This window comes from Triturus cristatus, chromosome 1_2 (genome assembly GCF_964204655.1).
Source record: "Triturus cristatus chromosome 1_2, aTriCri1.1, whole genome shotgun sequence".
Taxonomy (NCBI): Eukaryota; Metazoa; Chordata; class Amphibia; order Caudata; family Salamandridae; genus Triturus; species Triturus cristatus.
Genome location: NC_140580.1, coordinates 562,978,322 through 563,004,866, shown reverse-complemented (window position 1 = coordinate 563,004,866; position 26,545 = coordinate 562,978,322). Strand labels below are relative to the sequence as shown.

Below are 26,545 nucleotides of genomic sequence, written 5' to 3'. Positions count from 1 at the left end.
ATCAATGTTGGCCGTTGCATTAATTTGTTGCAATATGTTTCTTGTCAACTCTAGGCCTACTATGCATAGGGTACACCGCTTTGAAGAGAAACTGGCGTAACTTTCCAAAACATAAGGGTCCGGCACAGCGCCCAAGAGCTTTATTTATGTCTCTGCAGCAGTAAATAGACCTTAGAAAAAGTAACATGCCACTCCTTCTGAGCCGCTCTCCTGTCCAGGGTGGAAAGTAGGCACTGCCTCTACCTTTCTGGAGTATTTCTGTGTGCCCCCTAAGGCCACTCCAGCACTGGTTTTAGAGCAATGCCATGGGCTGGTCTAACTGTCAGACACTACACACTAGTCTGGCAGTATTAACACTGAAAGTACCTGCACATCTCATGTGCCACCACAATAACAAATGGACACTGGCAATCTCATCTTGAGTAGCAGGTGGATTCTAGTTTATTGAAGCTCCTGTTAGTCGTGTTCCTCAAGATATGTTTGGAGGTGTTGAGTCATTAATCTTTCCATTGCCTTTCATCAGGAAGGTGTAAGCTGACAACGTATTTAAAGTTGATTGCGCTTTGTGGTTTTCTGTTTATTTCTAGTTCAGTCTCCTGGGGAGCCTTTTAGTTTTTGCCTGTTTGGTTTACTTACATTCCAAGAAGGAAGCTTTCACCACACCTGGCAGTCCCAACTACTTGCATATCTCTCAAAACTCGCATGGTTCCGCTTTTGAAGCGGGGAGCCCAGCTTGCAAAATTCTGTTTGCCGCAGGGCAGGTGAGGAAAGCCAGGGGCCAATGATACCCCTGATCCATATCTCAACTTCTTTCCACTGCAGTGAAGGTTGGATGAGGGCCCGCACATCAGAGATCATTCCAAGCCCCAGAGCAATTTTTAAGACATTGCACGGAGCAAGGTCCCAGTCCACCCATCTGCATGCTGCCTATTCGGGAAATAAGACTACCCGAGGACTTGGGAGAAGCCAAGATCCAAGGTAGGCAGTACTAGTGAATCTCCTACATTAGCGCAGATTCTACCTCGCATTGCCAAAAGCCAGACTGGTACCTTGGTGGACTGGACATCGATACAACTGGTGGAATGACTGCCAAATTGCTATTTAGATGGACAGCTGATTTCTCCCCACTCGTTTGCGCCACTGTACGTGCTGTTGGTACATCTGGACTCCAGCCAGTTTAGATCATACAGACTCTAAAACTTTTCCAGTTGTCATGATTTCATGGGGAAGGCTCAACATTTTTCACCCATTGGGTCTGTGGGAAGGCCGACCTCTCTGGAAGGGAACCACAGACGGTACTGAGGTATTGGGTCTTGCCAGGAGCATTATAAGGAGCATTGTTTCCTTTTCAGACTGTTGCATTGCCTTTGGTCTTGGTCCCCACTTGGTGCTAGCCTCCTCCCTGCAGTCTTCATTCTAACTTGTCATTCCTAGTCAACCCATGCCTTCATTCTGGCCTCCCACTTAAAGGCCCAAACTATCATTTCTCACTTGGTTGGGATTCAGCCTGTCTTGCCATCACTTGCTATCGCTCCAGGGCATAAAGCCCAGCAGCTCCATTGAGCAGCCGGGATACTACATGCAGTGCAAAGCCGTCCAACTGTGTGTGAGCAGGCATATCCACTTGGGTATGTGGGCACTCCAGGGCAGAACGAAACTCATTAAGCATTGCTGTGGCATAGTTGTGTCTTTGTCTGCCCTACCTTTTCTGGTGATGCACATTGCTTGCGGTATATTTCTGTGAGTAACACCACCTACTTTGCATGTGTTTTTTGAGTTTTCTGCTTTTTGTTGACACTGGGATTCTTGATTTTAGCTTGGTGTTTGACTCTGTTATCACTGCAGACCAGCCTCCACGACCATGAGTTTTTCGAAAATAGTTGGCCTTCTGGCTTTCAGTACAGCTATTGCAACATGGGGCTTATAAGTTTTGATATGCCAAAAGCTCATAACTGACAAGTTAACCGTCAAAACATAAAATCAGTCTTCTGCAATGTTAGGCCACCCTCAACAAAATGATCACCGAGATATTCAACATTAAAATTATCTATTGTCATCCAACTCCTCCCTGATGACGTGACTTCCACTGGCAACTGCTGTCTTTATGCCATGTCCATTGAGTGGGCAATTCTCCTTTCCTAAGCTTTTGTGTGCTTGGTACGCCAAGGAAATGGAATGTGGACTCTCACGTAGGTACAAAAATACCACAGCTTCTGTTGTTTCCCAATTACATAGAACAGGATAATGAAGGGTGTTTTGTTTGCAGTTGCTTCTTGACTTAATCACTTAAACTTTACCAATACAGCTATGCTTGCTGGGATGGGAGGAGGTGCTTTTTTTTTTATTTCTACTGATACTATATTTGATTGGGTGCTCCTCTGGGTATGCAGGTTCTAGGTTGTTTAGATGGGTGAATCATTATTATGCTGGGTCCCATGGTCCTCCAGACCGAGCAGGTAGCATCTGTTTTTGTGTCTCTACATCTATTGTCTGGTACGTGCCTTATTTTCTCTTCTAGTTCATTGCTCGCCACTTGTAAATGCAGACATCAGACAGCATCTGACTGAGGGTTTATATGCATGTCTGTTTCTAGCATATCCCCACTTGGATTGCTTAATCTTCAGTAGCTTTAAATTTCAATAAAGAACATGTTCCTTCTGAAGTTACTTCAATATACCATGTTAACAAATAAAGAATTAAAGTTGATGCAATTGGAAGAGATTATAGAAAATGCTAAATATTGAAAGCTATAACTTGAAGAAAAAGTTCTTGCAACGCAAGACATTGTATGTACCTCTTGTCTAGGGTGATGAAGTCCATGTCTCCAAAGTGGCTGCCAAGAATTATGTTACAGGGAGCGTTTTAGGAGTCACCAGGCACCTTCACCGAATGATCGAGGGAGTGATTTAGGGGCAAAAGGGGCCCCTTAACTTGAGGCGGGGTGTGTAGGAACGCTCACACTAAAATGAAGGAAACGGATGTGTGAACCATGGAAACAAAGCCAAAAGGTTTAACAGATGTATTTAGAAGGTGCAACTTCAAGAAAAATGCATAAAAATACAAAATACAAATATAGTGATCTCGTATTCACAGAGAGTCATATGAATCAGAAGGCATTTCTACATGGAAGCTTTGAATTCGTTTGAAGAGAGACACTTCAGAAAACCTCACACATTTATAAATGCATTATGAAAAACATAATTTAAATCAAGGAAAATGTTCTCAGATTGCAAAACACATTTGATCTAAAATGCAGAGAATACTCACATTTAACCCTAAAAGAAAGCAGCCTTGCAAGTGTAATATAAGCATTAAATTCTCAATAAGAAAACACCATTTTTTATTTTTTTTAATTGTCCTCATTTCACCATATAGCTTCTGCAAATATAAGCAAGAATCCAACCTTCGATCCTTTGCGCCCCCAGTTTCCGCTATTACATTAGCTGTAGGTCTACCCAGGCCAGTTTCTTCATGTGAAACTTGGTGTAATCATTGGACAAGGGGTATTAGATCAATCTCATTTCTTTGCCCCATACTAAAAGCTGTGACCAAATATTACACCCATCATCATTCCAATGCCCCAAGTCCATACGGGCCGTACCCAAAGGGGCCCTCAGCCAGTTCTCATAAAGCGGAGGCAATGGATCCTTCCATAACCTACAGATCTCCCTCCGGGCGATAAGGATCAAATACATTAGCAAACCTTTTTGCGATGTTGACCAGCGGGTCGTCGGATTGTTATCGACACCGAATATTACCACAGATGAGTTCAGATTAACCTTGACCTTAAAAATAGCACCCAAAGCACATTCCACATTTTGCCAGAATCCTTTCAAGACACCACATTCGAAAAAAATATGTAGGTCATCTGCCAAAGTCGAGTCGCATCTAGGGCATTTTGGGGGGAAGAGGGGGGCAAACTTTGCTATCTTCTTGGGGGTATAATATAACCTATTAATTACATAGAAATGGTTCTTTTTCAGCGAGGCAGGTTTAACAGCCTTATATAACAACTGGAAAGAGGATTCAAACAATTCTGCAGCAGTGTTCTCTAAAGCTGACATATTCCAGACTGCATTTTAAAGGGGGGAGGGCTCTGTCTTCTGCTTCCTGCAGCTTCTTGTACCAGATCCCGACTTCCTGTTTTATAAGATGTATATTCTGACATTGAAGCTCTATTTCCCAGTTCCCACCTATAAGAGCTTTCTCTGCAGTACACCAGGAGGCAAATATTTAAATCTAGAGAAAGATTCTCCAATTTTCAACCTTAATACCTCCCAGGGATGAATCCCATCTGTGGAAACCAGATCAGACCAAACCCGAATACCGGCCTAATTAATGGGTAGTGCCAGGCTATCCTCTAAACAAACAGGTAATCCAGGTGAATCCCAAATGGGAGCAAAATCAGAGTAGTAGCCTATTCCCCATATTGTCCTGATCCTGTACCACAAGTTCAGAGCTGCTTTTAGAACTTTCAGGCGGACCTTTTTGAAAAATCTGGGTACTCCAAACTTATAAAGGAAGCCCTCCCCATCTCCCTCAAGAGCGACCATTTCATTTAAAATCTTCCCCCAATTTGAATCCCCCGGATTGCAAAGTAATGCCTGGATATTTTTAAACTGGAAAGCAAAAGAATACCAAAGTAAATCAGGAAGTGCCAGGCCCCCTTTCTGAAGCTTACGCCTTAATTTCTTCCAGGAAAGCAGGGCCGTTTTATTAGACCAAATAAAACTTCCAATTTTACTTTGTATTTTGTTTATATCTCCATGTGGAAACTCGAGGGGAATGGTGCTTAAAAGATAGGTCAATTTTGGCAAGATGACCATTTTTAGATAAAATGATCCAAAGGACAAAAACAGTTTATTGAAAAGTCCTTTGAATAAAATGGGGTCCCATTTTACACTTAAACACACTCGATACTCACCACACAGGTTGAGAGCAGCGGGATCTTATTTGTTTAGTTTCCCCTCTCATTCCAGCATTATTTTGCGTCTCCATCCCCGTGACATTTTTATCCTGATTCAAAGGACTTTTCAATAAACTGTTTTTGTCCTTTGGATCATTTTCTCTTTCACCCATCACCACTTCCCGACCCACACACCCTCATGCACAAATGCAGCAACTCCTAAAAGATCTCCACCAGAGAGCCCCTTAAAACGGGCCCGTGAGGGACTGCAGCGCCACCCCCACGAGGAGCACCTGCCCAATGATGATGCTATACACTCGCAAGGGTGTGTGAGGGCACCACAAGATTTATACAGGAGTACTCTTTCTCTCCTCTTGGCACACTCAAGTCTACTTGGAGACACCGTACACTGATTACAGCCTATTTGGCTGTCACATACCTTCCCCCTTTTCCTTAGGAACTGATACCACTTATATTGTTGTTGTAATTGAAGAGTTCACATAGTCTTAATACCAATTCATCCTGTAGAATTTAATACATTTCCCCGGGGAGGGCGTCAGTCCCAGTAGCCTTGTTAATCTTGATCTTTTTAATATGAGTGATTATTTCGCTCTCTGTAATATAGGCATCCAAAGCAGCTTGCTACCCTCAAAAAATAAATAAATAAGAAAACACCAATTTAGAGACAAAATAGCATACATAGCATATACAGCAAATATATTGGCAAGTTAAATTGTATCTTAAAAACAAGAGCCCTTGGGCAGCACCCACACCCGCCTTCCATCTACCAACAGACGGGTGGGGTAGTCCGACGAGAACCCCGCGGGCACCCTTTTTATACTTTTTAAGGCAGGAAGTGCCTACACGTCTTCTCACGCCAGTCCTACCGACGTCACTTATAGTATGGTTTGCACATTTATCAGACATTGTTGCGCTTATTCTTCTAAATGTGGAACATAGACTAGGTGAAAGGTTATATTCTCATGCCAAGCGCTCGTCGTAAATTGCATAGGGCAAGCAGTAAATATGTAATGCAAAGGAATAAATATATATATATATATATATATATATATATATATATATATATATATATATATATATATTCACTGAAAAAACCATAGGTTTCAGGCCTGATATAGTTAGGAATTAGCATTTAACCACTTCCCCGCTCATGACGGAACCGCTCCGTCATGAGCCACGGTTGCCGTGTGCTCATGACGGAGCGGTTCCGTCATGCCACGACCGTTGGCGGCCGCTCCGCCTACGCGGCGCTGTTTCCCCGCCTGTGCGGGGGGACAACGCAACTGGGCGGAGTCATGACGGAACCGCTCCGTCATGAGCACAGCTCAACCGTGGCTTATGACGGAACCGCTCCGTCATGAGCACAGCGCCACCGCGCTGCCCCCCCGCACCCCCCAGCGCTGCGGCGGAATTTCCGCCGCAGCGAAGGGGTTAAAAAACCTTAGAAATTCACTGAAAAAGCAATTGGTTTTAGGGGTGTGATAGTTAGCTGGACATTTCACTCGAACAAAACCATTGAAATTCCTCCGATATAGTTAGTTGTACTAACTACATCTTGCGCGCCCGCAATCTACTGCTGATGATGTCACATATTTCATCATTCATTTCATGGTCAGTGACATCACTGATGACATCATCCAGTGAATGTGGTTTGGTTCGTTATTTAAATATGTATTATATATATATATATAGCAATTTGCATTGAAGAATGAGTGGATATATAAATATAAATATCTGGATGGAGGATTTAGTAGCAGTGTGATTGACTGTTTACTTGACTAATTTATAGTGTCTCACTAAATATATTGGATAGTGACTAAACTGTGTGAATATCTGTATCACTTTGTCAGTTGTTTTGTAAACTGCTGCACCAGTTGGTTACTAGCTACGTGAAAGTCTATATTATTTATTGATTAGTTAACTGAGTATTGGTATGGGAGAGTGAATGTGTGTGTGGTTCGGTGTGGGGTGTGTGACTGCCCATAGATGTGTGAATAGTTGATTCAGTAAGTATATGAAGTTAAAACTACATGTTATAACAGTTGTTTGGGTGAGTGAATATCTTTATGGGTGTGGCGATGAGCCAATATATGTCTCAATGGTACATGTCCAACAAACTAGGAAAATAAAAGCCAGTGTATGTGTCAGTTGTTGTATATAAATAAGTATACATAAGAGTCAGTGATTGTATGAGTGACTGTATGGATAACTGTATACTTGTAATAGTGTTTTTATAACACACTAAGTATGAGTTATTATCTATATGAATAGATGAAGTGGTGTTTTTATAAGTGTATAGGTAAGTAAAAGTAAGTATGATCCATTGTTTGCATAAGTGAGTAGGATGACTTCATAAGTGATTAGGATGTGTGGTGGTGTGTAATGTCGATATAGGTGTACAAGTATATTTGATAGTGTTCTATTGATTATTGACAGCATGTATGAGTGAATCTATAGGTAAGTGATCAGATGTGTGTATAGATCTAGGAATCACGGAGTGGGTGTTTAGAAACTTGTATTGGTGTGTCAATGGTTTTAAATCTGGCACTCTGTATTTTACAGTGAGTGATGAAAGATTATACTAGTGTATGATGAGGTGTATCTGATTGTCACGTGGATGATGCCATCAGTGATGTCATCAGTGATGTCATTTGAGATGTCATCAGTGATGTCACTGACCATGTCATGAATGATGTAATATGTGACATCATCAGCAGTGGATTGCGGGCGCGCGAGATGTAGTTAGTACAACTAACTATATCGGAGGAATTTCAATGGTTTTGTTCGAGTGAAATGTCCAGCTAACTATAACACCCCTAAAACCTATTGCTTTTTCAGTGAATTTCTAAGGTTTATAAAATGCAAATTCCTAACTATATCCGGCCTGAAACCTATGGTTTTTTCAGTGAATTTCAAAGGTTTTTTAAATGCTAACTCCTAACTATATCAGGCCTGAAACCTATGTTTTTTTCAGTGAATTTCAAAGGTTTTGTAAATGACAATTTTTAATGTATTAATTGTTATACTGTTTTTTTTATACTGATTGACTAACATTTTTAAACTATTTATTGTTAGATATATTTTTGTTTTAATTACATTATAATTACATTATACATTACAATACAAAATATACTTTCTCAGAATGAATTACTTTAGTTTAAATACTTTGGAAATAGGCAATAGACTTTTAAGTACAGTAGTTACAGTTGTTGCAATGGGCAGCACAATTTCAAACACAATGCAACATTGAGCTCAATGTGAATTTCTAGTCAAATGCAATTAGTTACTTTATGGATTACTTTTCTAACCACAGGACTGGATCTTAGATTCAGTCCTTGGACATATCCTGTAAACAGTTGAGTAAAAGCGTTTTGGTTACAGTAGTTGAGGCATATTATTGTATTTTAAAAGTTGACACTTAGAAACTTTTTCACATAGAATCACCAATGTTATCCTATGGCAGAAAATTCACTTACAAGGTAAGTAGTGTTATCGTTACTTTTTCTCAGTGGTGGATCCTGGATCCAGCACTGGGCAATCTCCTGTAAACAGTTGAAAGAATGTGTTTAAGTCATACAGACGATTTTTTAGGAATATTTTTAGTTTGTGAAAATAGACACTTCGAAACTTTTCTGCTGAAAACCACACAATGGATTCCTATGGAAGGAAATACAAGTTACGGGTAAGTATGCTTAGAATTACTTTTCAGGGTCAGTGCTGGGCTCAAAGATGCAGCACTGGGTTCTCTCCTGATAACAGGTGAGTAAATTGGAATTCGTAGTTCGGCTGATTTTAGAGGAATATTTGTACGTTTCAAAAATGGATACTTAGAAACTTTTCTGGTGAAAACCACTCAATGGATTCCTATGGAAGGAAATACAAGTTACTGGTAAGTACGCTTAGAATTACTTTTCAGGGTCAGTGCTGGTCTAAAAGATGCAGCACTGGGTTCTCTCCTGATAACAGGTGAGTAAATTGGAATTCGTAGTTCGGCTGATTTTAGAGGAATATTTGTATGTTTCAAAAATGGACACTTAGAAACTTTTCTGCTGAAAACCACACAATGGATTCCTATGGAAGGAAATACAAGTTACGGGTAAGTACGCTTAGAATTACTTTTCAGGGTCAGTGCTGGGCTAAAAGGTGCAGCACTGGGTTCTCTCCTGATAACAGGTGAGTAAATCGGAATTTGTAGTTCGGCTGATTTTAGAGGAATATTTCTACAATGGTAAAGAAAGGGGGCGGGGCCTGAGGTGACGTGTGCAAACACGCCCCGTGGGGTGTTTTAAGTTGGGGGATTAAGTCCCCTTGAATCCTGAGGTCCCCTGGGGGCCAACTAGCCCACCAGGTACCTCCAGTAAGCGCTACGGACCAGCGTTGCAGAGAGGTGTAAAAAGGGGCGTGGCCTCATTACACCTCTCTGCAACTCAGCCCCCTGGTGCATACTGGAGGTTCCTGGTGGGCTAGTTGGCCCCCAGGGACCCCCAGTATTCAAGGGGAATTAGATCCCCCCTCTGCAAATGCGCCAGGGGGCGCGTTTGCAGAGTGGTGAAAGGAGGGGGCGTGGCCTCCGGTCTGATCCCTTCATTTTTTTTTCTTTCTTTCTTTAGAAGGGGGGCTGTGTAGCCCCCCTTCTTTTTCTAATTTATTGGCCCTGGGGACCCCATCCCCCAGGGCCTACCCCCAATTTCTTTTTTTTTTTTTTTTTTTTTTAAACAAAAATCGGGAAGGGGGCCCCCCTCCCGAGGCCTTAATTTGCCCCGGGGCAAATCTACCCCATCCCCCGGGGCATGGCCCTTTTTAAAAAAAAAATTATTTTTGGAGGGGGGCTGCCTTGCCCCCCTCCTGTGGCCCCTTTCGTTTTTTTTTGTTGTATTATTTTTTATTTTTAGGAGGGGGGCAGCGTGGCCCCCCTCCCGGGCCACTACTGGCCCCGGGGACCCCATCCTCCGGGGCCTGGCCACCTCGTTGGGGACCAAGGGGGGGTCCCCAATCCCCCCACGGTCCCAGCCGGCTCCCCGCTTCCTGCTAACATGCTGCTCCCCATGTGGAAAAGCAATCTGCTTTGCTTCATTGAAGCGAGAGCAGGTTTCCGTGCTCTCGCTTCATTGCAAACAGCAGTGTCCCGGGGGTGGGCACCCCGGGACAATGCAGGAGCCAGCCCTGGGGGGTGGTGGTCCCCAGGGCCATCATTGGCTCCAGGGGGGGGCGCGCGGCCCCCCTCCCACTTAATTTAAAGCCCCGGGGCTTGGGGGTCCGTAACGGAACCCCTATGTGAAATAATTAGTGCCCCAGGGAGGTGGCGGTCCCTGGGGTGTGTGGGGGGGGGCTCGAGACCCCCACACAGGGTTTTTTCGTTTTTTTAAAAAAACAAGCCCCGGGGGGTGGCGGTCCCTGGGGCTGCAGGGGGACCATGAGCCCCCCCACATACATTCACATAAGGCCCTGGGGGGTGGCGGTTCCCGGGGCTTGGGGGGGGGCCTTTGAGCCCCCCCACCCATCTATAATAAAGCCCCGGGGGTGGCGGTCCCCAGGGCTGGGGGGCCGCTCTGGGCCCCCCCATTATAATATACAAATTGCCCCCGGGACTTGGCCCCCCCGGGGGCTAAATAAAAACGAAGCGCAGGAGACCGAGCTTAGTTTTTTTTATCGGCAGCAGGATGCGCGGATCCTAAGCGCATCCCACGATTTTGAAAAAAAAATAAAAAAAAATTTTGGCCTTGTGGGACCCCCTGAGCAGGCCTAGGGGGTCGGGGTGTTTCTACCCTGCCCCCTCGTCGCGTTTTGCGCCTTTTTGGGGGGGTTTTCTTGTGCCTCGGTTCTACCGAGGCACAAGATGGCTGCCAACACTTCCTGATCTGGAGTGTTGATAGCCAATTAGAATACAGCTCGTGCACTGCTGGGTGCGGGGAGGGTGCGCGGATCCTCCGAGGCCATAGATATATCTATCTTTTTAACTCTAATTTTCTCAGGAACTACTGAACGGATTTACACAATTTAAGCAAAAGGCACGAGTCTGAACTGAGGACTACCTCTTTGCCAAATTTGGTGTAATTCCGTTCAGCAGTTTGGGCTGTAGCTGCGTCAACAGGTCCTATGGGAAAATGCATGGTGAAAACGTGTTTTGGGACCCCCCTTTTTTCTTGGCTCCCGCCTGACGAATCACCATGAAATTTTTAGGATAGGAGCGGACCGGAGCTGGCCAAAAGTTTGGAAAATTTTGCGAAGATTCGTCAATCGGTGTCAACGTTATTCCAAATAGAATGTTGCGGATTTCCTATGGAAAATAGGTCCTAACTATATCTATCTACTGGCGACCGCCAGTAGATAAAATATATATATATATATATATATATATATATATATATATATATATATATATATTGCCACATTCATTACCCCAGCTTGCTGCGGTGGGAACTTCTCTATTCTCATGTACAGACCCAGGATGTGATGTGCTATATGTCGACAGAATAGAGAGACAGTGAACTCTGCGCCAGTGAACTTTGCGCACACGGGTAGGGTGGGGGCTCTATGGTTTGGAGCAGGAGACCTTGCAGAGGGAAGCTGGCTGTGATTTTTAGTCAGACAGGTTTAGAGCCTTCTTTTCAGTAAAATGGGTGCAGAACTTTGGTCAATTAAACAAAAGGCCTACAAATTAGGCAGGCAGGGCCTATGTAAGGGGTTCATACTTCAGGTGTGGGCAGAACGTGCCTGGGGTACGCTATGATGAAAAATAGACCCTGCTTCATTTCCTTTTATCACCATGTGAAGAGTGATATTCCGCTATGAGGAAACGTGCATGTCCTGACAGTGTGAGCCTCTAGTCTGCAGCACTCTGATATGTCAGTTGTGTATAAATGACATGGCATATGGCCATGCAGTGATATAAAGTCAGTTACTGCCAACTTAAACTAATAGGAACAGCACATTTAGCCTGTGTAAATTGCACGGAATGGGGGTGCTTACACTATATTACTTTTAAAAACTGAGCCACCTAGTTGTGAACTAATTGAGGATTCCTAGTTTTCCAAATCCCCAAATTTAAAAGAAATGGACAAATCAAGTATCTTCAAACTCACAAAACACTCTAATTAATTGGCTGCTGCATGATAGATTTTCAGACGGCAGACAGAGTACACTGAGATTGCACACACGCACCAGAAACTCTCCTTTGAAGGGGCCCATCCAGTGAATGATGGCACAATAGGCCTTGAAACACACGTAAATCTCCTGTAACCAGGGCAGTTTCTAGAATACTTAATGTAGGTAGCCGCGGCAGGTAAGAGCGTGGGGCCAGTTGGGGGGGGGGGGGGTGGGGGGGGAAGGGGGGGCTCTCGACAGACGAGGGAAAATTTATTATTTTTTAAATGTTCCTTCATGGTCATCTGTCGAATACCCCCAACCCGGCCCCACTGCTCTTACCTGCATGGGCGGCGGCTAAATGTGGGTGGTTGTTAGTGATGCTGGGTTAAGGGGATATTATTTCACTGCATCATCGGCTGCCTCCTTTAAAAGGTTTTAGGTTGCATTGGTCCTGACTCAAACACGAATGGAGTTTAGGTTCCCGGATGCCAAAATCAAACCTCTAGGGCCCAATTACAGGTAGGGCACACTTTTCCGGTTTGCGCCATGGCACAAGTAGGTGTGCCGGGTGCAAACTGAGAAAGTGCACCCTATTATGTTGAATGCGCTGCCCATCCTTCTCTGAACCTCATAGAATACCACACACACAGGGTCCTTCAGGCAGGCATTTGGCAGAGGATGATGAACTCTTTAGTATTTAATGGTTAGTCTGAAATATCACGGTCTATTCTTGCCCTTCATGCCCTGATTTCACACATGAAAAACAAACCAGCCATCATGGACCTGTTTGGACCGACAGTGGTGGTGGTGGAGTGCATATTATTCTCAAGGATCAAAGATGAACACCGTAAACTGTCGCTCAATCAGAAATGTCCCGAAAAGGAACAATAAGCACCTTTTTCATTGCAGGTCAGAATGCTACTCCAAGTTTCTGGGTTGTTTAGTTGTCAATATACTTTTGTCAGGATAATATGCTGCTGGGCTGGAAATGCTGATGACTTTAACTTGTACAGCAGTCCTCATCCTAAGGGTGTGTGCTTAATCATAAATCTTGTGTCCTCCATCTGAAAACTAGATATTAGCATTCTTCTATTCCTTTGTCGTCTGCTACTGAGCCTAAATGAGACTAAAGGTGCCATTGAAGAAATGACTTCCTCCATTGCAGAGCATCCCTTTGGGGGTCTTCTGTATAAAACACTCACTCACTTATGCACTCTATCGCTCTCACACAAACTATCACACATATAATAAACGCACACAATTGAAAAAGATCCTACAAATTAAGTCATGCTGAGGTGGTGGTAGCTGCTGCTTCTGGGTCTTGTTCTAGTGCCCCAAATCTGACTAACTGTAGAAGATCCGAAGTTCCTGGAGAGCCATGCGTTTGAACCTTTAAATTATTTAGCTTAAGACTTCACAAGTCATGCCTCATATTAGATTCAATGCAGCATCCACAATTGTCAAGTTGTTCTTCCAATGTTAGCCACGAGACAGATTACCCAAATGATGTTAAAACACTCAAACCTGCATTCAGACTGCATGAGATCCTGTTACAAAGAGACACTCTGACACTGGTTTACTGCTATTGTGATCTCTCCATGCTAGGTCAGCTTTAATAGTTCTTCAGCCTCATGCTGCTTTGTTAATTGATTTCTTATTTATGATCTTTGACAAGTTTGGCTCAATTTTGCAGGGCGGGTGCACTGTTAAAGCAGTGTCCAATGTAAAATGTAGCATCGACCATGCGTGGATTAAACTAAATAAAAGGTTTTTCCAAATAAATGTTGATTTGATTTTCTTCATAGTGTTTCACCGTTGAAAGACTTGGAAGACGACCCCTCATGATTTGGGGATTTTCCTTCATGGGTCTGTGTTGTGCTGGAATCACCTTGGCGCTGGTGCTCCAGGTATGTACTTCCTCCTTCAGTTTGTGCATATGCTGTGTAATGTTTTCTGGGTTCTTTCAATTACGAACCGAACTCTGAGGTTTACTCTTCCGAAAATGCTAAGGGGGAGGAATGTCACCCCACTGCTCTCTGAGAAGTGTAAAAGAAAAAATAGAATGATAATAACAGGAGTTAGAATTTTATTTTTAGTATCCGTCAGGTTTGGGGGGTCCGGGCTCTTGTGACGAGGTAGGAGGAATGGTTGCTGCACTCTGAAGTGCGCATAACGGTTTGGCTGGCCCTCTTGTCCCGACCAAACCGTAATGGACACTTTGCATGTTCTTCACTCAGGCTGCATTAAAGCCTGGGTGGAGAACATGGCCAGGCTCCTATTTCCTAACTGAGCGCCGAACCACTATAGACGGATAGCATGTATTTAGCGTTCTTTATGATTGTTTGATTGTGAATATATTTCCTATCACATTGGACCAGATACATCAGTATACAATTGCATTTTAAGAAGACCCATGACACTAATTTGAAGGTCTCTCAACCCACTTGGGAGGGAATGATGTAATGTATGGCAAAAACAAGAGCACACGTAGCAGTGCAAGGATACTCGTACATTGTAGTAATTGTAATCCTTGGTGACATCAGCGCTAAAAATATGCTATATTTTTGCATACACAATCCGCTATCGGATGTGGAGGCATTGGAGATGGCTTGAGCAGCAGCGCGCACATCAGCGTAGCAATATGATTGAAAGATAGCGATCACGTGTCAGCAAATTACCAGTGTATAACATTTTCATGGAAGCCCGATCACAGAAAATAGATTTACGCTTGAAAATGTATTAATGCTTGTACATGAGTTGGTCAAAGCTGAAATGAGCGGAAAGCCTTTTCTTTGTGTCTATGATGATGATGTCACATGCCATCTATTAATGTGTATTCAATTGTCCCTCATAATCAGTGAACAAGGCTGTGAGGTAACCAAAACACATCTGGCTTTTTGGTAGCATGCAATATATATTTCAAATCTCACTAATAATGCATGACTGCTGTTTCTTGGCATAGCCCCTGCTTCCTTTCTGGAGTGGGGAAATGTGTTGCTAAAGAAGTTACGCGGAGTGTGCGGACTCCATCATGAGTCAATGCACCCTTTGGTTTGGTGCACAACAGAAGCTGGCAAGTTGTGAGGAAAAATAAGATATATACATATATATTCATTTCACTGACAAAACCAAAGGTTACAGGGACGTTGCATTTGGGTTGAGATTTTGTGCACACACACCCATAGAAATTCTTAAGTTACAGTTATCTCAAGTAACTAACTCCTGGCCTTAGGTAACTATTACACTCACTCACTCCATGAACAGTGCTATTATTAATAATGTCATTGAAGATGTCATGAGTGATGTAATATGTGGAGTAATTGGCAGTGCATGGCGAGGGCGCGAGTTATAGTTACCTTAGGGCGCAAGTTATAGTTACTTGAAATAACTCCAACTGCTGAATTTCTATGACTTTCTGTGTGTAAAATCTGAACCTAACTATAACGTCCGTGTAACCTTTAGTTTTTTCCAGTGAACCTCTAAGGTTTTTAAAATGTTATTTCCTAACTATAACATGCCTGTAACTTTAGTTTTTTTCAGTGAATTTCTACAGTTTTTTAATGCTATTTCCTAACTATAATGTCCTTGTATCCTCGGTGTGTGGGTGTGTAAGTGGCTGTGAGTTGTGGTGGGTGTGTCAGTGCATGTGTGAGTGGCTATGTGGATCTCTAAGTGGGTGTTTGAGTGGCTTTGTTGGGGTGTGAGTGACTGTATGGGTGTGTATGTGAATGTGTGAGTGGGTGTGCTAGTGCCTCTATGGGTGGTTGTGTGAGTGACTGTATGAGTATGTATGTGGGTGTGTGAGTGGTTTTCTGAGTCTCTGAGAGGTGATTGAGTGGCTGTGTGGATATATGAGTGATTTAGTTGGTCTGTGAGTGGCTGTATGTGTGTGGGGGTGTGTGTGCAGGTGTGAGTGGTTTTGTGAGTTTGAGTGCATGTGTGACTGGATGTGTGAGTCTGAGTAGGTGTGAAAGTGGTTTTGTGGCTCTGAGTGGTTGTGAGTGACTGTACAGGTGTGTGAGTGGGTGTGTGTGGTTCCATGAGAGTGCACATACATGTGTGAGTGGGTCTGTGAGTGTCTCTGTGAGTGAATATGTGTGTGGTTCTTTGGGTCTGTGAGTGGGTCTGTGAGTGGCGTTCTGGGTTTCTGAGTGGATGTGTGAGTGGACGTATGGATGTTTGAGTGGGTGTGTGAGCAGTTGTCTAAGTGGGTGTAATATTTTTTTCTAATTGGGATCTGGCCCTGTCACAGAATCAAACAGGTGTCACGCTGAGCACAGCAGTGGATCCATGGATTCTTGCGTGCTCCCCAAAAACACCTTTTTGGACAATTTCTTGCCCATGACGGGTCCCTCACATACCCCCACAACAGTCCCATGGGGTCAGGATACTTACATCCTGACCCCTTATATCCTATTTCCAAAATGGCGACTGCAACTTTCCTCTCAGGTTGCAGCCAGCCAATCATGCATTGCTGTTGGCGTGTGGATCTGCGGATCCCCCACGGTGGATCTGCGTCTCTATGTATACATACTTCTTTTTCTTTAAAAACTCAAACTACTGAACAGATTCAAGCCATATTACAAAAAGAACTCTTATTGGACCAAGATCTAGCTTTCTACCAAATTTGGTGTAATTCCGTTCAGCTGTTCGGGCTGCAGTTGTGTTTAAAATCCCCATGGGAAGTTGCATGGGGAAAATGTGTTTTGGACCCACCCCTTTTTCTCAGCCCCTGCTTGACGAATCACCTGGAAACTTTCCAGACAGCTGAAGTGACTGGCAAACTAGTTTTGAAGCTTTCATGAAGATTTGCTAAATGGCACAAAGTTATTAGCAAAATGAAAAAGCCACACCAGACAGCCTGGAAAGCAACTGGACTGTGGTAGGTGTATTTAAAACGTAGATATTCATACAAAAAGGCAGGGAAGCAGCCTGCCAGAGCCCTTGAGAGTGTCAATATATTGGAAGCTGTAACTTTAAAAACAATTTAGCAGTATGTCTACTTCACGAATGACAATATAATTTAGCATGGCTCTCCACACCATCGAAGCAGTTACCACGGTTGGGGGACAAGCTTGATGGACTATAAATCTGTACTGCTCCTGTTTTAAAGAACTATGTTTCCGTTCCGGCCAGAGACCTGTCAACCGTGCATCAATTGTGGCCATCTTTCTAACCTCACAGAGGGAAAATTGCTTGGAAATAAATTCACTTAGTTTGGAGGAAAAACAGCTTTTTACACGAATGCTTCCATTTTGTTATTAACGTGAATGCATTTTATTGGTTTTGAGGAACACAGGACATGTAAGTGATGTGTAGGAAATGCCATGCAAAGGAAGCAAACATTATTCCATCACTTCTTTTTCTAAAATTGATAATTGATTGTTTAATTTGAGCTCTTCCTAACCTGGCCATTTGATGTTAATAACTGTATCTATGGTAATCTATTAATGCAAATAAGGCAGTGATGCATAACACACTGCATGTACTGATTTGAAGCTTACCACACAAGACCCCAATCTAATCCAGGAGATGCTTTTACATGTTTGCTGGCGGCATTGCTGCTGTTCATAAATTCTGCACCCAATCTAGAGTGAATAAGCAGAAAACTCTGCTTCGGTCTTGTGCAGCAGTGAGAAGAAGGGGGCTTAAATGTGGGAGCACTGAGGGTTAACCACATTCACCAGCAGGGCTCACCATGAAGATTGTGCAGATTGCACAGCAAAACAGGGCCTCTATTCCACTTGGCGTGCACTGTCCCTGTTTGTGCTTCGGCACATCTTTAAATAGATGCACGGAACACAACCATGGACAGTGCGCCCTATTACAGACAATGTGCTGCCCCCCAGTGCAGGCACACACTCACTAGTACCCTGGGGACAGCACATTTGTGAAAAGCGGACAGGCTGTTTGAAGAATCTGCTCTGTCTTTCACAGTCCATGCGACACGTAGCCTGCTCGATTGTGGGGAAGGGAGGCAGATTTTCCCCTGCTGACAAGTGCAGTGAGTGACTGGACACTACTGCAGAGGATTTCTGGGGGTCCATGGGATTTCCTTCCCCTGCCCTTCAAAGGGTGCCCTCTTTGTGGTGCAAAGTCCGTGCACCCCGGTCTTTCGTGTCTTTGCTTCTGCACCCAAGTCTATAATACGACTAACCCTGGGCGTAGTTCGCGAAGTAGAGCTACGCAAAGTGCAGTTCGCACTACGCGAGCTACGCGTAGCACTTCGCGAACTGCGTAGTACCCTGTTCGCACTGTGCAAGATGCCGTTTTCAATGATTGCACAGTGCGGACAAGCACTGTGCAATCATTGAAAACGGCATCTTGCACAGTGCGAGCTGCAGTTTTCTGCCACTCGAGTAGATTTTTACTTGAGCAGCAGCTTTCTCAACGCGGACTGGTAGTTTCTCATCGCGAGCGGTCGCGAGCATACGCGACCACTCGCAATGAGAAACCTGACCTTCCCGCGTTGACAATCTCGCCGGGAGGTTTATTTTCCACGCTTGCGATCGCTGATGTTGCTGATCGCGAACGAGGAAAAAGTCTCACCGGGATGTCATTTTGCTTGCTCGCGGTCGCCAACTTGACGTTGAGGTCCGCGAGCAAGCAAAAAATGACCGCTGCACTACGCTACGCTACACGTGTTTGCACTGTGCTACGTGCAATTCGCGTAGTGCAAAGTAGCGCAAACTTCGCAAACTACGCGAGCGTAGCGTAGTGCTTTGCCCAGGCTTAGATACGACGCAGTGAGGTAAAACGTTTCCTTCATTGCATGGAACCACAACCCGTTGCAAATGAGAGAACACCCTGTTAGGATCACGCTGGTACTTTATGTGCACCAGGTGGATCTTTAGCACAGAAGGGACTGTGCAAGCATCTGTGATCCCTTCTATTATACAAAGCTGCCCTGGAGGGATCCTTTAGGTGCGGAAAGCAGACAAATTTTGTGTAAAACCACCCTTTGGTGTCCAGAATGAACGTTTTGTGGGATGAGGCGGAAGCGTTCTTCGCAAAGTTTTAAACATACAAAAAGATTAATTCAGGAACAAGTAAAGTGTCATTTGGCGTCGAGTCATATGGTCAAAATGGCAGCAGGGGCTGCATCATGCACATCATGCAGTAATGTAGCATTGCAGAAAAGGGCTAAAGACATGCTACTAACTTATGAACTATTTTCCAGCTGAGAATGAGAAGGCCAGAGGGAAATGTGTAGAGCTGGTGTAATGAATACTTCCGGATTCAGTTTGAAGTGCTATTGCCGCACCAAGCTCTTTTAAGGCAGGTGTACCAAGTTGTCATCTCAAGCTTTATGTGCAGCTTTGTATCTTTAGCATCTTTTGGACGATGAGATCGCTAGATGTGCACAATCTATCCTATAAGCTTCATTTAGACTTTCAAGATTGTTGAACAAGGGATGGATCTTTGCTGGAATTCACAAGTCACGGTGAACCATGTCAAGTGCCTCTGCCAACTCTTTGAAATGGAGACTTCAATACTGACCAATATGCATAAGGCATTGAATGGTACTGGTAAAGTAGTGTTTTCCACACTAAAGCCAGAATGGGAGCAAATTAACATTAACCCAGATGTGTGCATGAAAACATTTCATCAGTGGCTGAAACCACATAACTGTCAGTGAATCTAGAGCTGAATAGGAGGACGATGATTGGGTATTTTTTCTTAATACTGCTAACATTTGTGTCTGGTTTCTTTTTCAGCAGTGCAGTTTGTTCTGTTTTAAGCAGCCAGTGCATTCCCCCTTGTTGTTATTTTTATTTTTTTAAATGCTCATTTGTATCCATTGACAGCCCAGGCTTTGGATAGAATTTTTGGTGAGAGGCTGGGATAGGGTCTGCTGTGTAAGTGGAAATATTTTAGAGCAGAAATTCCCTTGTTAATGTCTTTGGCCGTGGTGGGAAAGACTTTGTTTCATCTCACTGTATGCTTGTCTACAGATGTATGCATTGTTTTCATTATTGAGTTCATTGTTGTAGATGCTGATACCTCCAACATAGTCCTATGAGTTTTTGGAAGGTATTCTGCAAATTCCAGGCCTTTTTCAGTTGAGAGGGGATATTTAATTGGTGGAATGATCTTCAATATGTGTTCATAGGTTTTTGTGGAAGCTCAGAAGAATTTTATTTAAGTTAATGTGGGGTTTGCCACCATTTTTCTCCTTTAGGTATCAGGGCTTCTCTTTCATGTTGAGGTCATATGAGAATGACTACACCAGTAGCTACACTTTTTTATGCTAGGTGTGTTACCTTTTCAATGATGTGAGACATAACTTGGTAGTGAGAGATAATGGAGTTCATATCCTTGTCTTTCTCCTCAGTAGACAAGTGAGATTGTATCAAGCTGCTGAAGCTGTTCATTGTGTTTATATCCCATGCCTGTTATATGTTTGAAATTGTTTTAAGTTTAAGTTCTGAGGAATGGATAACCAATGCTGGTCTGACCATTCTTCTTAAAGGTGTTGCTGAATTTTGCACAACATATCTTGTCATTTCCCTGCCCCTGTAGACTATATCAGACCTCAACTCCTTCTCTGCTAGGCCTCCCCTCCCATGCTAAGCCTTTTTGGGCTATTTGGGGCAGTTTGCGCTTAGGCCACCATAACTTTGTGTCCACATAAGCTAACCACTCTCAATCTGAGTCCTTTTTTTCCAACATCCTGGGGAGTCTACAGGTACCCAGGGTTTGTGGATTCCTCTCCACTGAGAAATTATCCAAAAGATAGCTGCATTTTGGGCTGGTTTGGAGACAGTGGGAAAATAGTGCTGCAGAAGAAAGCATCAGTTTTTTTCTGCAAATGGCATCAATGAAGGGTTTGCGGTGCTGAAATCACCACCTTCCCAGCTTTCAGGAACAAGTAGACTTGAATCAGAAAACCACATTTTTCAACACAGTTTTGGCATTTTACTAGGAGATGGCCCGTTTCCCCTATTTTCAGTGCTTTCAACCTCCTTCCAGGTAGTGGTAGAAACAGGTGGAAAACCCATGGTGGATCATGGAAAGCTATGCATTTCTGAAAAGTAGACACAATTATGAATTCTGATAAGGGTCCTTTGTGTAGATCCTTCAAGGTTTCCTATAAAAAGTACCAGTTGAAATAAAACAAAATGTTGAAAGTGAGATAAAAAAAAGCAGCCATTTGTCTGTTTTCAGCTTAACTTCTTAATATGGCAGGTTTTCGAAAGCAATATTCTGTTACGTCCGCGGATCCTTCTGGTTGGAGGGATGTATAGTGCTTGTAGGTTCTCCAAGAACCCAAGGTACCCAGAGCCAACAACCAAGCTGCACCTTAGATTGGTTTTCATTATGTACGAGCTTTAAACCAATTCATATGGCAAATTATAACAAATGGAAAAAGGGTATAAAGGAAAACTCTGTATTTCTGACATGTACACCAGATACTGAGTTTAGGAGCAGTGGTTGTTTGTACATCTCTGAAATTATGGATACCCTTACAGGCATGTGTTTCAGAGGGCACTTTGTAAAATGTCTGCTGTGTTACATACTTGCTTACATTTGAAAGGCACAAACGTAGAGGTATTCAATTGAAAATAAATGTACTGCTATTCTGTATTTTCACATGATTCCCAATAAAAATGATACCCCACTTGTGTGGCTGGCCCTTGCGCCTGCAACACAAAACACCCTAAAACGTGGTCTAGGAGACCTCATATTTCACCCAGCAGATGTGTTTTTTACAAGGTAGCTGGCTGTGGAATTTGGGCCACAACTCAGCTGGCACCTAGGAAAACCTACCAAACCAGCAAATTTTTTAAAACGAGACACCCGGGGGAGTCCATGGTGGGGTAACGTGCGTGGCCCTAACCAGGTGGTTTTCTTTATCCAACCCTCCCCCCTCCCTTTGCCTAAAAAAATCCTTGCATTTCTGTGAGGGAAAGTCCTGGAATTTGCAGGCAGCCACAGATGTCCCAGGACTCCCAAAAAAATGCTACCCCACTTGTGTGGGTGGGCCAATTGCCCGTGACACGAACGGGCACCAAACTCAATGTAGGCACATCATATTTTTCCCCTGTGTGGAAAACTTGTGAGACCACTGTGTTGCCACAATTTTCCTACTAGCCAGTGTTCCCCTCAGTCTCCCGGTAAAAATTATAAAATCATATAATAAAACTGAGGGGGAACCAAAATGTGTCTAAAAGGCAAATCGCTTTTTTGGCCCTTCCCTGTCGTGGGCACTTGTCCCACCCACACAAGTGAGGTATCATTTATATCTGGAGATGAAGGGGAACAATGGGTGATAGGAAATGTGTGCCGGCCCAGTGATTTCACAAGTTTCCCACACAGAAATGTGCAATTTCTTTTTTACTTTTTAGCTAAACTTATGATGTGCATGGGACTCTGGGTAAGAAAATGTTGGGGGGTCCATGCAAGCCACATCTCCTCCAGATGTCTAGTTTTCAGAAATGTCTGTTTGGTAGGTTTCCCTAGATGGCCTCCAAGCCTGGGACCAAAAACGCAGGTGCTCCCTTGCAAAAACAGCTCATTTTGTGATAGATAATTTTAATGTCTCTACAATACATTTTGGGCCCTTCCCTGTCTCGGGCACTTAGCCCACCAACACAAGTGAGGTAGCATTTTTATCGGGAGACCTGGGAAAATGCTGGGTAGTAGGAAATTTGTGGCTACCTGCAGATTCCAGGAGTTTTACTCAAATAAATGCAAGGAAATTTTGTTTTTTAGGTAAAGTTTGAGCTTTTCAGGGGATTCTGGGTAAACAAAAACCTGGTGAGAGCCATACAACTCGCCCCACCCTGTACTCCCCTGGATGTCTAGTTTTAAAAAATGTGCTGGTTTGGTAGGTTTCCCTAGGTGCTGCCAGAGCTGGGGCCAAGATTCACAGTTACCCACATTGTAAAAAACTAATCGTTTTTCAGTGGAAAAATACGTTGTGCCTATGTTGCGTTTGGCACCTGTTCGTGTCGCGGGCACTTGTCCCACCCACACAAGTGATCCCGCATTTTTTCAGGAGACCTGGAGGAACGCTGGGTGGTAGGAAATTTGTGCCGACCCAGTGATCCCCCAAGTTTCTCACATAGAAATGTGCGGAAAATGTGACTTTTTAGCTATATTTGAGGTTTGCAGGGGATTCTGGGTAAGAAAACACTAGGGGATCCATGCTAGCCACACCTCCCTGAACTCCCCCAGGTGTCTAGTTTCAGGAAATGTCTGGGTTAGGTAGGTTTCCCTAGTTGGCTGCCGATCCCTGTGCCAAAAATGCAGGTGCCCTCCTTGAAAAACCAGGTCTTTTTGTGATAGATAATTTTGATGTCTCCACAATACGTTTTGGGCCTTTACAGTCACAGGCACTTGGCCCCCCACGCAAGTGAAATAGAATTTTTATCCAAAGACCTGAGGGAATGCTGGGTGTTAGGAAATTTGTGGTTTCCTTCTGATTCTGGAAGAATATGGCATAGAAATACAAGGAGAATGTGTGATTTGTGTCGTATTTTGAGGTTCCCAGATCATTGTGGGTAAGAAAACTTGATGGGATCCACGAGAGGCACACCACCCTGTACTCCCTTGGGTGTTTAGTATACAACAATATCTAGGGTTGGTATATTTTCCCTGCAAACAATGTACACCCGGGCAGAGAAAGACAAAAAAGACAAATATTACTGCAAAACCATCTATTCCTCAACTACATACAAATACTGGTTGGATTTGGCACAAGGGTGAGTAAAAGGTTGAAAATGTAAATTTTATTAACGAGATATAGAGATAACACATGAATGTAATACACTGTTAATAATTGAAAGTAAAAAAAACCTGAACCAAAGACTCGCAGCTTGTGAGCTGTAAAGCTGCGACAAGGCACCAACCGCTTTACATGCCATTCACACACATTTCATGCGTAGCATACACAAAACCATTCACACCGCCAGGCTGCGGGCACAGCACATTACAACACTCACATCAACAGACTGCACCATTTAATGGCCCATCTCTTTTATATGCCCATGTGACTAACACAGCAATCACACAAGCTGGCGGTGAATATGGACTTGTTTTTGGCTGGCAATGTGTGTGTAGCGACATCAAGTCACTACACACACTGCCAGCCAAGCACCAGTCCACGCACACCGCCAGCCAAGTGTCGGTCCACGCACACCGCCAGCCAAGCGTCGGTCCACGCACACCGCCAGCTAAGCGCTGGTCCACGCACACCGCCAGCCAAGCGCCAGTCCGCGCACCCCGCCAGCCAAGCACCGGTCAACGCTCACCGCCAGCCAAGCGGCATCCAGGCACACCGTTAGCCAAGTGCCAGTCCACGCACATTGCCAACGCATATTTTTTTAACAAAAAAATCACACAAACCAATTTGAAGGAGATACAGAAACACAACTGTGACCTCAAACACAACAGGTATAACTAAATATTTCAAAGTACTGCTAACAGTGAAACTGAGCAAATAAAACCATACAGACCAGTCAGTTCAGTTTTATGCTCACAGTTGTTCCCAAAAAGTATTTTGTGTGTGGTACATTTCAAAGCATTCAGGCAAACATAGCCCACGCTTAGGATACCTTGGCAGTACATACGACTTTCCTTCCACACGCCTCTTCGGACACAGACTCTACATCTCCTACAGGCAAAGTCTTTTTTGGGGGATTGGGAGGAATGTAATCAGGAAAGTGGAGATCTTTCAATCTAGCCACATCCTCTACCACTCCAACTCTAGGAACACTTGCTAGCTCCACTACAACAAGGCACCCTATCCCAGCCTGTTGAAACTGAACAAAAATTATCTTTGAATCTTGAACAATCCTTGAATAAAGCAAAAGCATTGAAGGTTGCCAAATAAAACAGATGGATTGGTTGTTCCTGACAGCACGGCTGGGGCGAAGCTGCATCCTGCCCTGAATACACTTCAAAAGGCTCTGCCTGCAACACACACAAATGAGCCTAACACCAAGCCTGCACTTGCATTTGTCATCCTAGACAGTTCGAAGTTTGCACGAAGGGAAGTGGAAGAAAGAACCAGTTTTGGGGGTCGGTCAGGAAATTCCTCCACCCAAAGGCTGGCACCAGGTATAAAAGTGACATCTTTAGAACCTTTAATCAGAACACTCATGGACCTGTGGAAGATTCAGAAGAAGGACTGCCCTGCTGCCTGATGAAGAAAAATTGGGCCTCCTTGCCTTGCACCCAGGCTCTACAGAAGGGGCTCCAAGTGTCTGCTGGTGAACCTCCTGTTTAAGCTACAGGGACACAACAAGTTTCCAGAGGTCTCCCTGCACCTGCCCAGAGGACCAGCACCAACTGGACCTGCCTGAGTCCTCCTGCTGGCCTCAGGTGAAATGAATCTTGATCCCCAAAAGGTGACCACACGGGTCTTGGACCGTTGACTAGCATCAAATTGTACTCCTGCTGAGGAACAGGTGAAGATAGAGAAGTTTTGGGCTCCTCACGACTGTGAAGTGACCTCTTTGTGTCCAGAATCAATAGCCCGTAAAAGCCGCCAATGTGAAAATTGATCTGGGCCTGCTCCTCCCACAGACAGCAGCCATCCATATTGATCGCAAATGCGGAGCTCCAGGGAGCTCTGCTCTTTGCGCTGACAGCAACAGCCTGCATCGCTCACCAACGCGAATTTCCAGCAACAGCATACTCTTCGCACTACAGCTCGTGACCTAGGAAATGATCTTTTTGTATAATTATGTATGTATTTGTGCTTAAGTTGTACTGTGTTGTTGTTCTATGTTGATTTAATGAAGGACGAATTAAGAAAAATGAACAACCGATCTTAATCAGTAAACCAATTAAAAGAAATACAGATTGGTTACGATCAGGAGTAAGCATCGGTATGTGACTTTGTTGAAGTACATATTAATGAGATGGGACTAGGTGCCACTACATAGGAGTAATTGAATGTATCCTATGAATACTTCAGGTTTATTTGTTACTCCACATCACTGTTTATTGTGTTGACAATTGGATGCAGGGCCTGACGTCCGGCCAGGCCCTGTGGCCAACCCTATGCTGTGCACAGTCAAAGATTGTGTGGCATGTGGTTGGCTACCTGCGGAGATTGGTGTTAAATAGGGTAAAAAATGATTACTTTTTGTTAAAAAACTAGAACTTTACTGACAAAAAAGTAAAAATGTGGTTTTAGTTAGGAATGGTAATCTTATCTCACTTTGAATTAAAAACAAAACTCAGAAATTCATTGAAAAACACAAAAGTTAAAGTGTCATTATGATTAGGTGAAAATGGCAGTTTAAACGCAAAAAAATGCTGGGGTTCAACAGTTAGTTATTTCAAGTAACTACAACTCACGCCCTCGCCATGCACTGCTTATTGACCGCAAATATTACAACTCTCATGATATGTTCTGTGACGTTGCTGATATCAACTGAACTGACATCATTGACAATACTGTGCATGTTGCGGGCTAGAGGTACCTCAAAATAACTAGAACTGTTGAAAAGTGTGTGTGTGTGCATTCTTTCTGAAAAAAACATAGTTAAGGGTTAGTTACGAGTCAGAGATGCAAAC

The 26,545-nt window shown here is 43.7% G+C and overlaps 1 protein-coding gene across 2 annotated transcripts in view; it reads left to right on the top strand.

Moving 5' to 3' along the window:
- The window catches only part of LOC146867631 (solute carrier family 2, facilitated glucose transporter member 9-like), a 348,731-nt gene that overhangs the window by 297,328 nt on the left and 24,858 nt on the right, over positions 1-26,545 (top strand). For both annotated transcript variants that reach the window (XM_085606472.1, XM_085606473.1), the window contains exon 9: positions 13,819-13,920. In XM_085606472.1, the coding sequence (XP_085462598.1) occupies positions 13,819-13,920 (102 nt within the window). The remainder of the gene's footprint in view (positions 1-13,818; positions 13,921-26,545) is intronic.